The 14,910-nt window shown below is 40.0% G+C and overlaps 1 protein-coding gene across 1 annotated transcript in view; it reads left to right on the forward strand.

Annotated features, from left to right (window-relative positions):
• Positions 1-14,910, forward strand: part of VWA3B (von Willebrand factor A domain containing 3B) — a 231,064-nt gene that overhangs the window by 152,419 nt on the left and 63,735 nt on the right. The window contains exons 18-19 of the mRNA XM_040994133.1: positions 2,203-2,290; positions 2,379-2,535. Of these exons, the coding sequence (XP_040850067.1) occupies positions 2,203-2,290; positions 2,379-2,535 (245 nt within the window). The remainder of the gene's footprint in view (positions 1-2,202; positions 2,291-2,378; positions 2,536-14,910) is intronic.

Raw genomic sequence — 14,910 nt, forward strand, 5'->3', positions numbered from 1 at the left:
TTTGTTTGTTTGTTTCGGTCCTGGAAGGCCAGACCAGCCTCCCTTTGCCCAGTGTATTTGTTCCTGAAAGATATGAGTATAGTCATGTTTTGGTGGAAATAAATCCTAATTTGAATGGACCCAGATTGCTTCCCATTCCATGTAAGCTGTGTCTACATGCTTTAGTGGACTGCACTATTTTAGGGCTATGCTTGCATTTATTGCACTGTGTAGGGCTCACCTAACTGCTGGTGTGAGGCTGGCATTGTGGCACAGTAGGTTAAGTTGCCATTTACAAGGATGACATCCAATAGCAGAGAATCCATTTAAGTCCCAGGTGCCCCACTTGTGATCCAGCTCCGCACAAATGTTCCCGGGAAGGCAGCAGAAGATGACCCAAGTGCTCTAGCTCCTGTCACTTATGTGGTAGATCTAGATGGATTTTCTGACTTCTGGTTTTGGCCTGGCCCAGGCCTGGTCTTTGTGGCTACTTAGGGAATCACTTTCCGTCTCTTCCTCTCTCTCTTTCTCTCTCGCTCACTCTGTCTTTCAAATATATGTATTTGAAATATATATATATTGCACAATATACACACACACAGTACTGGCAGTCACGCTCCCCACCCCTGTGATTTGCATTTAAAATTTAATGCATCATGGTTGATTTATTTTCTTCATTCACAAGTAATGCCATCTGTTGAGCCTTTCTTGGTCTGAATTATCAGGCTTTAGGGACTAAATGAGAGGAAAATATATTTTCACTTTGTTTATTCCTATCAATAAAATGATTCTTAATAGATTTTTTAAGGTTTAATTTCTATAGTGTTTTTCCTTATATTTCAAATAGAAGGGTGTTTCAAAAATTTGAGCAAAAATTGAATCAAAAGATGTTTATTTTGGTGCAGAATTTTTTAAAAAAAACTACATGCATTTTTTTCATGATCCATATTTTCCATTAACTTCTTGATGCTCCCTTTTGGTCAATAAATGTTCACAAAGGTCCACACACTCGGTCCCCTGGCACACCTGAGTGACAGATGTGCACCTGACATGTGTTCTTCAGTGTTGATCTGTGTGATTTGCTGTTTGGACGAGCCTCTCATGTATCTTCAGTACTGGCACTCCCCTTCAAGGGCTTGTCCTGTGACGATTAGGATGTGATTTCTTAGATGTTTAATTAACTCATACCCATATATGCCCCTGATCCAAGTTTGTATAAGGATATTAATCTAAAACCTCAAGTATTTCAGTTTGGAGATTTTAAATTCACAACCCAACAGGATTTTGGTTCTTTGTGTAGAGCTAAAGAACCACAAAACAAATGTTGACCAACTCTCTACGGAATCACAAAACAAGTGAAATGTTGACCAAGTGTCTCCTGTGTCATTTGAAGGAAGTCTACTGAAGTCAACACTAGACAGTCATTAGTTGATGGCAGTTTATTGTATATATTTTAGATGTGTCTTCTGGACAATGAACATGGCTCATCCTTCCAAGGAGAAAGAGCTGAGGGAGACATGCAAAACCATGGCAGTGCCATTTTTATCTATACAAATTGGTCTTTACTGTAATTGCAAATTAATCTTGCCAGACAACACGTCCTGACAGAAATAAGAGAAGATTTAAAAATTCATGAGAAACGAAAGGGAAGTTTCTTTTGATGCCAGAATTTTTTGGAGCCCATGTAACTTATTCCAAATAAACATTTTCCATGACTTTTTAAACAAAAATAAACTCATCTTTTGGCTCCATTTTTTCCATGATTTTTTGAAGGACTTCTTTATTTTTATTTGAAAGGCAGAACTACAGAGAAAAGAAACAGAGAAAGAAATCTGTCCACTGATTCTCCCCTTCAGGTGGCTTCAATGGTTGGAGATGAGCCAGACTGAAGCCAGGAACATGGAGCTTTCTCAAGTCTCCCATGTGGGTGCAAGGCCCCAAGGGCTTTCCTCTGCTGCTTTCCCAGGTCATAAGCAGGGAACTGGGTGAGAGGTGAAGTATCTGGGATATAACTGACGTCCATGTGGGATGCTGATGCTACAGGTGAAGGATTAATGGTGCTGTACCACAGTGCTGACCCCTTCCATGAATTTTGAAGTCCCCTCATATGATCCATTGATTAGTTCCCAATCACTACTGAAGGGAGACAAGCGTAATCCTTTTGCATTTCATTGCAGACACTAGATTTGAGAACAGTATATGTTTTTTTTCCTGCTTTCACAGAAATGAGTACCCTGCCGACAAATAAGTGTCCGAATGACAAATCATCAGGAAGATTGATTCAAGAAGGAAGCCAAGTCTGTGATGACGAGTGAGTGCATTAATTTTATACAGATGGTCTTGCTGTGGTTGGTTTGTTACCCAGCAATAGGTTTTAAGACACCCTGGTCTCCTGTTAGCTCTGTAGATATGTCTTCAGAAGACTGGCTCCAGGTCCACGGCCTGGTCGCCAAGAAGCTCACAATCATGGACGCCCTGTCTCCGACCACAGTTCCACACAGCCCCACCTATGTCCCCATTCTGGACAAGCATGTTGTTTCCAAGGTCTTTGATGAGGTAAGCAAGTTATCTAGATGTCCCAATTTTTGAGGTATTTGTTGTTGTTGTTTAATTTTCTGCTGAAATAAGAACTCTTCAATTTCTACTTATATGCAGTTGCCACAAATCTACCTCAATCAGTGGGGGGAAAATGATGTATAAAGGCTAGCAAACTAGAGAGAATGAGATGCTTTTGAATTCTTAAGCTGCAAGGACACTGGCCTTTGTTGTGCCTGCTGGCGGTTTCTGGCTTACTGCTGATGGGCAGTGGGATGGAGCTAAAGAAAAGCTTGAGAACTGCAGGGCAGAGTCGTGAATGGACATCATCCAGTGTCAAGGACAGGAAGAACTTGAGGGAATTTACTCTTACTTCACTTACCTTCTCTCCCTAAACTGAAAAGCTTCCAGAGGAATAAGTGTAGTGAGAAGAGGTGACAGGTGGGGATGGGGAGCCGGGGAGAGGGGGGTGATAGTTGTATTCTGAGAGAAGAACTGGAAAGAATTGGCAGAGTTAAACCTGCAGGAAGTCCAGCTGAGCAACATCGAGTCTCTGTATCTGTAAGTTCAATCAACGGCAAAGCAAAAATAGTCTAAAAATAGTGTTACATAACTGCCAATAGGTGCTGCATGATTAGGCCTGCAGGTTGCATCTGTACTGAACAGGTAGAGGCCTTTCCCCTTGTCATTATGCCCCAAATAATGCAGACAGCTATTTACATTGTGTGTACATTGTGTTAGGCGATACAGGTAATCCAGAAACAATTTAAACTATACAGAAGGAAAACCTAAGTTATATGTAAATGCTACTTCATTCTGTATAAGAGACTTGAGTAACTGTGCATTTTGGTACCCTCGGGGGTATTCTTGGAACCCAGACATGACTGCTCTGAGATGATGCCATTGAATCAGGCAAACTAAAAGGTCTTTATCTTCAGCAAGGAGAATTCCAGTGGAGCAGTCAAATAAATGGTTACAGGCTGAAGGACTGAGGAAAATGAGAACATAGAGACAACCCCCAGGAGCCCAGCAGGGTAGCCTAGTCGCTAAAGTCCTCAACTTGCAAGCGCCAGGATCCCATATGGACGCTGGTTCTAATCCCAGAGGCCTGGCTTCCCGTCCAGCTCCTGGGAAAGCAGCTGAGGATTGCCCAAAGCCTTGGGACCCTGCTCCCACATGCAAGACCTGGAAGAAGCTCCGGGATTCTAGTTTTGGATTGGCACAGCTCCAGTTGTTGTGGCCGCTTGGGGAATGAATCATTAGATAGAAGAGCTTCCTCTCTGTCTCTCCTCCTCTCTGTATATCTGACTTTCCAATAAAAAAATTTTTTAAAAAACTTGAACCTCTGCTTTCCAGCTGTAATAGCAGCTTAAGAATTAAATAATAACAGCTGGTTTTGATGTCACTAAAATGGAAACAGTGGCTTCAAAAGACCTTTTTGATACTAACATTTAGAGAAGAATCAGGGGAGTACTTAGAATTTGTGTCAGTGTGATCTGGATGGTGGGGATGGCGGGGGTGATGGTAGGAGTAAACAAAACAGATGGACCATGAGTGGATAACTTTTAACTTTGATTAATAAAAATATTGGTGGTAAGGTATTACTGTCTTTCATTTTAAAAAATGTAGCCATGACATTTTCCATAGCAGAAAGTTCCTTAAAAACTAAAGATAGGAAAACTTTCTACAAAAGTAAAGATCTTTTACAGCAGGCTTTCAAGTAGTTGGACATTGTTGTCTTTAGGAAACATGGCTTTTTTTTCTGTTAATCCTATTTTTTAGATCATGACCCATGGAACTCCACATGCATCCTGGGCTCTCCTGCTCTGGAGGGTGTTGCGTCATCATTTAGCTGGTGTCTGGATACCTATCCCTGGGTGTGATCCCTCTAACTGGCAGATTTAGTTTATATTGCCAGTGAATTCTTAATTGGGTTATCTAGGCACCAACTTATCACTTGAAGCGCAGTTCTTCCCAAACCAATAGAGAAAGCCAGAACATTGATTTATTTTTTCTTGGAAACTTGGCAATGTAGATATATTGTGTTAACATTCTTGAGCTTTGCTTGGGGAAAAATACGTAAACTCTCTCTGGAGTTGGAATTTCATGGACTCATCATATTCTCCAAATGTTTCAACATTGTGAGCTACATTTAAAAGTAAATTTCTCCAAAAGCAAACATGCCTAGGATAAGGAAACAATGTAAATCACAGGAAGAAACCATAGGGAAGGATTCAATTACTGAATACAGGAAAAATGTAGTTTTGTGTACAACACAGGAATAAATAACATAGAGACAAATATCAGAAAAGTATGTTACATATTATGGACATATGTCAAGGCTCAAAGGAATGTCTTAAAATATGTGTGTATCAGCAAATATATTCACACGCATCCACACCATGAAGGAATAGAAATAATGATACATAAGTCAGCAGGAAACCTAAGGAATAAAAAACATGTTAAGCGTATACAAAATTGACTCTATTGATAGCTGAATATATATACTAGAAGAGAGAATGTTAATTGTTGCATCACAAAGAAATGATTAGTATTTGAGATATTGGATTTTCATGTTTTGATAATTATTACAAACTATATATGTGTCAGAATATCACATCGTATCCCATAAGTTTGTATAAGTATTATGTTAGTGTTTAAAAAAGACTAAAAGGAATTGCACAATATAAGAAAAACAAAAGTAGTAAGAAGGAGGTACTAAATGTGCACTGAAAACTACAAAAATTATTGAGATAAATCAGGAAGAGCTAAAGAAATGGAGACATGGCTCATATTCCCAGATCAAAGGAAATTTTCAGGTTTTTTTGGCGGGGGCGGTAAAAGGGGGTAGGTACAGAGTGAGACTTATTATAAGTCTGGCAGACTGCATGTTTTGTTTTTTTATAGAAAATGACAAACAGATCTTAAAATTTATTTGGAAATGCAGGGGAATAAAAAAAGTCAAAGTATTTGTAAAGTGAAACAAAAAAAAAGTCAATTAGTCAGCCTTTGCTCCATCAAAATGGCAGAGCTAAATAGTGCTAATAAACAGAAATGAAAAACATAGAATGAAATGAGAACGTTTAGATCCTGCTAGCAGATGTATAAAATGACACAATATATTCAGAGGCCATAAGAGCTTATAACATACATACTCAGCAAATCCGTATGTCCCTAGTAATCTGTGTAAGGAAATAATACTGATACTGACAAATATATAGATAGAAAAAAAATATTATTGCTTTATACCTAACAGTGAAGAATTGAAAACAAATATCTAGAATACATTCATGTCACAGAATGTTTTGCATTTGTTAGTGATCATGTTTCTGAAGAATAAGTAGTTTTATGGGGAAAAACCCTCAGTATTAAGCTAAAGAGAGCTTAAGACTGCATTGATATGATGATGTTAACGACTTGGTTACACTAATGTCTGGCATGAGCATAGCCCTCTCCCCTCTCTCCCTTTTTCTTTCACTAAAATGCTAACAGTTTGGCTGAATAATGAGACTCTTGGAAATGATTATTTTTTATTTATAGACGTATTTTTAAAAATTATGGTCATTTTAACTCTGAACATACATCAGAGCTATACTGTGGGGCAAAATTAAGAGAAACTGACCAAAAAGCAAATAATAACATGGCATACATATAAAGAGAACTCAATTCATTGTTTTATTTTTGTGTGATAAATAATATACAAATGCCTTCTCAGTATGCACGCCCATCGATTGATTCATCTCCCAATGCCACAGCTGCCAGCAGTGGGCCAGGCCACAGTCAAAAGGCAGGAACTCAGTTCCATGTGGGTGGCAGGATTTTGAATTTTGAGAGACACATTCAAATCCTCTCATGAATACACTTTCATATTTCTACTAGTTTGTTCTCATAGACAATATACAAGAAAAACCTTTTCCTTTTTTTTTAAGATTTACTTATTTATTTATTGGAAAGTCAGATATACAGAGAGTAGGAGAGACAGAGAGGAAGATCTTCCGTCCGATGATTCACTCCCCAAGTGAGCGCAACGGCTGATGCTATGCTGATCCGAAGCCAGGACCCAGGAACTTCTTCCAGGTCTCCCACACGGGTGCAGGGTCCCAAAGCTTTGGGCCATCCAACTGCTTTCCCAGGCCACAAGCAGGGAGCTGGATGGGAAGTGGAGCTGCCAGGATTAGAACCAGCTCCCATATGGGATCCTGGCGCATTCAAGGTGAGGACTTTAGCCACTAGGCCACAGCGCTGGGCCCCCTTTTCCTAAAATGTACTCTAGATGACACTTGTTGATAATCGTTTGTTCTGAGTGTAAATGTGTTTTGAAAACCATAAAAGTAGCATGTGCTGAAGTGGTCAGCTTAGTGACTCGGTCCAGCATTGGGACATCATCTCTGAGATATATGCAAGATACCTGCACTCTAATCGTAGTAATGTAACTACTCTGAGTTTGTTAGGAGTGAGAAAGTCACACACATGTTAGACAGTACTTAGCAGGCACTCGGTAGTCATTGCCTCTCATTGTATTCAACAGATATCACATGACTACCAAGAATCTGTCCTGGGCTCCAGACACAGTGCCAAACAGTACAGCCAACCTCCCTGCCCAGGCACAACTTAGTCTCCTGAAGGAAACAGCAATAGAAACAAGAAACTTGAATTAAACTTGCCAGGTGGATGGGATCAGTAGTTGTGGTATAATGGATTTCTGCAGTGTCGGCACCCCAACTGGTTGCTGGTTTGACTCCCAGCTGTACCTCTTCCAATCCAGAGCCCTCCTAATGTGCTTGGGAAAGCACTGGAGGCTGGCCCAAGTTGAGAACTGCACCCACATGGGAATGCTAAAGGAAGCTCCTGGCTTGGGGAGTAAAGCAGTGGATGGAAGATCTCTTGTTCCCCTGTCCTATCCCCCTTCACCACCCCTCAATCTCCTCTAGATCTCTCCTTCTGTAACTCTGCCTTTCAAATAAACAAATCTTAAAAAGAAAAGTGCCAAGTGGTAAGCACCAGGTGAAGGCAATGAAGGAGAAGCCCCGTTTCAGTTGTCTGAGAAAACTTACCTTCACAAGTAATGCTGAAAGTCTGGCCTAGGACCAGAGGAGGCACTTGGAAGGTGAAGTGGTGGGAAGAGGGCCCAGGCAGTGGGGGAGTTGTGAGGAGGCCTGAGGGTTGTGCAGAGTTTGTTGGGGAAGGGAAGTACAGTATGACCCGAGGAAGGTGTTAAAGTTGAAACAACTTTTGTTAAGGAGTTTTGAGCTTTGGCTGCTGTATGGAGATTACCTGGCAAGGCATAAGCTGGGTGGACTGTCAGGAGGCAAGGTCTCAGTGGCAATATCTCAGGTCATCCATATACCTACGTCTGCAGGACTAAAGGATGTGAGTGTTAGCTATTCTATGGAATTCAGTTTAGATTCTATTTTTTAAAAGGGAGGGGGTCTTGTTCTTCAGAACAATCTGGTCTCTGCTCTTAGAAAGCGAAGCGATGGGACAGGAAGGAACATTTCTCAGTTGCTCTCCACGGGCACTTGTGTTTTGGTGCCTTTGTGGTGTTGTAAATGCTCATCACGAACTGCCAGCTGAGCAGTGCTATGCCCAGCCTGCTCACCCTCCTTTAGTAACAGTAAGAGCAAGAATCATGATGACAAGAGAAATATACTGCAACAAATTCCAAGTGCATTTTCAGTTCACATAGCATCTTTTAAAACGTTTTTTTTTTAAAGGTTTGTTTTAAAGGTAGAGTTAGAGAGAGACAGAGATGCAGGATCTTCAATCTGTTGGTTTACTCTCCAAATAACCTCAATGGATGGGTCTGGATTGTGCAGAAACCAGGACCCAGTGGCCCAAGCACTTGGCGCACAGTGAGCCATCCACTGCCTTTCCCAGACATGCTAGCAGGGAGCTGGATTGGAAATGGAGCAGCTGGGACATGAACCTGTGCCCATGTGGGATGCTGACTTCGTGGCTGGCAGCTTAATGTGCTACACCACAATGCCAACCCTCATTATTTTATCTTTGATAAACAAATCATAATTATACCAATTTATGAGGTATGATGCTATTTATACATTCCTGAGGGCACTTGAAAAGCTTCCTAGTAAATGTGTATTACCAAAAAGAAAAAAAAATACATGGATTTCAAAACTTTCTGGCACCAAAATTATCTTTTCATTCTACTTCTGCGAACTTTTAGAAGTGTCCTGATCTGCATACAATGTGGTATGCTTAAACTAAACTAACAGAACCCTCATCTGGCTTACCTTTTTTTTTAATGGTGAGATCACATGGTATCACTCTGTGTGAAGTCTTACAAGTTGAATTCATCAAAGTAGAGAGTAGAATAATGGCTACAGAGGCTGGGGCAAGGGGGAGGGAAAGAAACAGAATGGGGAGACGTTCATCAAGCAGTGTGAAGTTTTGGACAGGAGAAATAGGCATGGAGATGTATTGCACAGCAGGGCAACTATAGTCATAAATAATGTATTGTATATTTCACAATAACTAAGGGAATCAATTTCAAGTGTCTCACATTTGTATATTTTATTCCCCAACATTTTTGCCAACTGGAAGAGAGTCTTGGCTATAAATGTAAAGAATAGCCAAACAGTAACCTGAAACATTTCGCACTTCGTGAGATGGATAGCTTTTCCTTTTTTAGATCTGGGCCTGACATCTTAGGAAAAAGTAAACAAAAAGTAGAATGGAGCTGGAAACCTGCTTGCCCCTTAACCCACTTGGCCGAGAATTTTAATGGATTCTTGATCTTGTGTTGTGTGCCACATCTGCCTGGGTGGAATTGTAAAGCAGTGTTGGCTTTTGTCCCCATCTTTTGTTTCATTCATGACTTATGTATGGGTTCTTTCTTCTTCTGGACCAAAGTGCTGTTTTGGTTTCCAGTGTCCCCTGGGTCAGCATCAGATCCATCACCTTGGAAATGAAGCACTGAGCAAGAGAGGTTGCCCTAGCAACTCTTCATTACAAGATGAGAAATGGGCCAGATAATTTTATCTGAGCTCTTTCAAAAAGATGAATTCATCACCATGTCCTATGCAGAATGAAGCTGCTTTTAGCTATTTGATGAACCTAAACTTCACAGCTCTTTGTTGACCACTGCTTTGGAAGAAAAAAAAAAAAGGAAACAATTTGGGAACATTAGTCTTCATCATTGGAGAGTCTATATCATCACCCATCTCCACATCATTATCATAATGTCTTCATAGCGTCTCATCAAGGCCTCCAACTTTGTCCTATTCTGAGTTCTGCACTTATCTGTGTGGATTTGCACTCCACCTCTGTCATTTTCTCCCGAAGGGCCTAAAGAACTCCTCATCTAGGACGTAATAACACTTCCTGACCTGGCAGGTTCTGAGAAAAGCACTTGAGAGCATCAGTGTGGCTCATCTGCAATTTTTAGCAGCCTCTGAGGTTCTCCGCATCACCTAGCCAGCAAGGGATGTTAGGTATGCTGAGTTAGGGCTGCTGCTAAAATCATGACAGGCTGCTGCTGAACAAACTACAACTTGAGAGGAAAAAAAAACCTTTCTAATTAAAATGTTTTAATGACAGTTACTACAACGGCTCTTTATGTATTGAATGCATAGAGTGATTAGAATGCATAGAGAGAGGGAATGCATACAATAGCATAAGTAATAGAGTTGTAATTCCACTGCATGTGAATTACTTGCTGGTTAACTGGCCAGATTCTATCCACTGCATATGCAGGTGTATCAATTGCTCTTTGTTTTTATTTTTACTAGAATGAAGCCAGACTTAAACATACTGTTTTGTTACTACATTTTTACTCAACTACCTGTCATAGCATGAACATCATTACTATACCAATTAAAATGTTCACTAGCAGAATCATGATGGTGGAATAGGGTAAGGACATGTTTAAACAGGCAGAAAAACATTAGCCAGTGTGAAGCAGAGAGGGCACATTCCAGGAAATGGGAGAGGATAGAACGATAGCAGAGGGGCACCTAGAGACTGACAGACACAGGAAAGCAGGGGAGACAATGGTGTGATGTTGCAGTGACCTGTTTTCCAGTGGCATTCAGCAAGTGACAATCTGAACTCCACCAGCAGCCAGAACTCGAAGAGCAACAAGCTGGGAAGGGGTGTTCACTGAAATCTCAGGAGGTAAACCCAAAGAACTGCCCGTCAAATGTAAGATTTATGGGAGTCTCAGAAGGTGCAGAAAGAAAAGCTGGGTTTACAAATGTATTTAATGAAATAATAAGGGAAAAATAATCTAGAGAAAGAATTGGGAAACAACATCCAGGAGGAGCACAGGACTCCCAACAGGGTTGACCAAAAGCGATCTTCACCACAACACATGATAATCAAGCTCTCTTCAGTTTAACATAAGAAAAAAAAATCCTTCAATGTACACACGTGAAAAAAAATCAATTGACATACAAAGGAAAGCCAATTAAACTCACAGGAGACCTTTCACAGGAAACTTTACAGGCCAGAAGAGAATGGAGCAACATATTCCAGATTCTAAAAGCAAAAATTGTCAGGCCAAAAGAAAAAAAAAAATGGCCCAAGGTAACGTACCCAGCAAAGCTTTCCTTTGTCTTTGAAAATGAAATAAAAATTCTTCCACAGTAAAGAAAAGTGAAAAGAATATGGCTCTTCCAAACCTGCCCTGCAAAGGATACTTAAAGATGTTCTCTTGACAGAGAGAAGGAATAGCGTCCACCCAAACCAAAGGCAAATGTGAAGAACATCTCAGTAAACCAACAACAGAAGACTAAATCATTTAACAACACATTGCTAAAATGACAGAACCAAATTACCACCCATTCATATTAACCCTGAATGTAAATGGCTTAGACTCATCAATCAAATGTCATAATTAGCAGGCTGGATTTAAAAAACAAAACCCATGTGTTTGTGGCCTACAGAAGACGCATCTCACCATCAAAGATCAGCAAAAACGATCTCATGGAGGAGTTGGTTTTCCTTTTCTTTTTTTTTTTCAGTTTAATCTCTTCAAAACATCTTCTTCCTCATTAAATTCTTCACTGACTCATAGATCATACATACCGTAGCATCATTTTCTTCAAGAAGGTTCTTGATTTTCTTTTTCATTTCTTCAATGACACATTAGTCACGCAGTAGCATGTTATTTAACTTCATGGCATTTTTAATTTCTGCTTCTTGTTGTTGATTCTGTTTTGTGGCTTTTCGTTTTGTGACATTTCATACAGTAACTGCGTAATGGAGACTGTCATATCCAGTAGCATGTTATTTAACTTCATGATGTTGTAAATTTCTATTTTTCTTCCTGTTATTGATTTTGTATTGTGGCTTTTCATTTAAGGAGAGTATAGTAACTGTGTAATGGAGACTATCATATCCAGATGTGAGGATACAATGCAGTATCTATCTCTACTTCAGGTCAAAGATGGACTCCCAATGAAACTGTTACAGTAGGATAAAACTGTGACAATAGGATGCTGAACTCTTTGCCTTTGTTCATGCCTGAAATGATTCATATAACTGTTTATGAAGAACTATACTATAGTAATAATATAGGGGAAGTCAGTGGGCAGGGGAAAGGAAGTTGGGAAGGTGGTAAGGGAAATTCCAAGGCAAGGGTGGGCATTTTCTACAGTGTTTAAGACATTGCTTGAGACCCCTGCATCCCAAATACAGAGTGCCTGGATTTGAGTCCTGACTTTACTCTTACTCTAGCTTCTTGCTAATGCAATACCCTTGGAGGGAGCAGGTGGTCATTCCAATATTTGGGTCCCTGCCACCATCTGTACTCCAAGATTCCTCCATGAAGAGTTGGCACAGCTTTTGTATTCTAGCCACACAATCTACTCAGAACCTTGCCTTAGTCAGACTGCTGGTAAACCCAGGCATATTTATAGGAAGAACTTATTTAATTGAACAATAGTAAAGCTGGTCAAATTCACTTGGCATTTGTTGAACAATAAGCATGTAATCACATGTCTCATGCTATTTTCTCAATTTCAAATGTTTTGGGCTTACTTTTAAACACAGCTGGAATGTTGTCAGGTAGAATTCTCCCTGTTCTCCTTGAACAATTAAGGCTGTGTATACAGTTTGTATGTTGTACTTCCTTCATTTAATGCTTTTTTTTGGCAGTCACCATTTTTCTTATAATGATCATTTTGGGGTGAATATTTGCCTTGTTACAACTTATTTCACTATTCTTCCTGATATTGGGCAGCTTAGTTGAAATTTTAAGAGTGTTCATTTTCCTAGATCATTTTGCTATCAGTTAGAACAAGAAGAGCAAAAAGCAAGATAACTGCAAAAACCCTTTGCCTTTACATTTTTATTTTGAGCCTTTATTGCTCATAATAGTTTTATTTGAAAAATCATTACTAATATTTTAGCAAGCACCTCTGTAAAATAGCGGAATTACACTTCATTTCATGCTGTGGTTAGCAGAATTCAAATTTTGTGCAATCTGGACTTAATTATATAAGATGACTTTAAAATGATTTTGCAGCCTCAGCCATTATTTTAATATACACAGTTAATCTCTCATGTATTCAATAAATGGTCATTTTGTTATGTATTGTACTGGCAGCTAGTATTTTAAAGAAGGACTACATACATATTTTGGTGGAGAGGAATGCGGTATAATAAACCACAATGAAATATGTTTGTTGTATATCAAGATAAATGAGAATGAGAAAGCAAGTTAAGTGCCTACTGCATGGCGGAGAAAAAGAACAAACATTGTTATCATTATTGACAAACCTATTATTTTCCTGCTTTCAAATTGTTTTCTGAAAACCTTCATTTAAGAAAGAGACATCTGGCCTGGTATTGTGGCACAGCAAGTTAACTGCTGCCTGTAATAGCTGTCATTCCATGTAAGTGCTGGTTCAAGTACCCACTCTTCCACTTCTGATTCAGCTCCCTGCTAATACGCCTTAGAAAAGCAGCAGAAGATGGCCCAATTACTTGAGCCTCTGCTACCTCTGTGGGAGACCCAGATGGAATTCCAGGTCCAATATGGCTCTGCCCCAGCCATTGCTGGCATTTGGGTAGTGAACCAGTGGATAGAAGGTCTTTCTCTCTGTCTCTCCTTTTCTCTATATATCTGTCTTTCTAATAAAATATTTTTTAACATCTTTTAAAAAATAATGAAGGTCTTTCATCTGCTAATTCACTCCCCAAATGTTGGCAAGAGTTGGAATGCATCCGCTTTAAGCCAAGCACTTAGAGCTTAATCCAGCTCTCCTGCATGGGTGGCAGAGGCCCAAGTAATTGAGCTATCCCTGTGGCCTCCTAGAGCACACATTAATGGATAGCTGGCATCAGAAGTGGAACCTGAAGTCAAACCCAAGCACTTCCATATAGGATGCAGGTGTCCCACGTGACATCTTAACTGTTGGACCTTTACCCCATGATTCTTATCTTTTATTATTAGTAGTAATAATAATAATAATAATTTATGAGAGAAAGAAAGAGTTCCTACATCTGCTGATTTCATTCCCCAAGTGCCTGTGACAGCCTAGGCTGGTTCAGGCTAAAACTGGAAACTGGAAACTCAGTCCAAGTCTCCTTCACGTATGGCAGGTATCCAATTGTTTGAGCCATCACCACTGCCTCCTGTAGGCTATGAGTAAGAAGATGTGATCTGGGGACAGAGCCAGGGCTCAGACACTATGGTATGGGATGAAAATATCCCAGGGGGCTACTTAACTATGGGCCAGTGCGCACCCCTGATAAACCTGTCCTTGGATGTCTATGGAGTATTTCATCTAATAGTGGGTACAAATTCTTATGGAATTCATCCCAAAAGACATGTTAGGAATTTATTCTGCCTTTATTGTTAGAGACTGTTCCCCTCCCCCCTTTTTATCTCTGCCTCCCTCCTTCCCTTCCTCCTCTCTTGCCCTCACTTTCTGTCCCTCACTCATAGTAAAAATCTCCTCACAAAGCTTTATTATTAGTATCAATTTTGTCAAGGCTTCTAGGTTGACCTCAACAGAATTGAAGTAGGCAATACCTTGAGGCTACTTTCTGTTATCCAATATGATCCAGAAATTTCCCTCATTAGCCAGTTCTGCTTCATGTACATTCTGAAAATGATAACCAAGCCATTTTTAAAGCTGTGGAGATTGGATGATTTTATTCTCCCAAGAAACAGAAAGCTCCTCCTCTGGCTTTCTTACAGAAGCTAAGCAAGCATGATTTTGATCCCTCAAGTCCCCATGAGAACGTGCCTACTGATCTCATCGTCACAATGAGGTGGACATCACAAAGATGGTCTCCAGGTGACAGCTATGTGACCACCATATTATAAAATTAAGACCGCAAACTCAGGGTGTGGAGTATGACTTTGTCTTTTCCTAAACTTGTACGCAGAAAGGAATGAGAGTGGGTGCCCACAATCCAGATTTGAAC

This window comes from Ochotona curzoniae, unplaced genomic scaffold, assembly GCF_017591425.1.
Source record: "Ochotona curzoniae isolate NIBS_2020 unplaced genomic scaffold, NIBS_Ocur_1.0 contig_883, whole genome shotgun sequence".
In the NCBI taxonomy this organism is placed as follows: Eukaryota; Metazoa; Chordata; class Mammalia; order Lagomorpha; family Ochotonidae; genus Ochotona; species Ochotona curzoniae.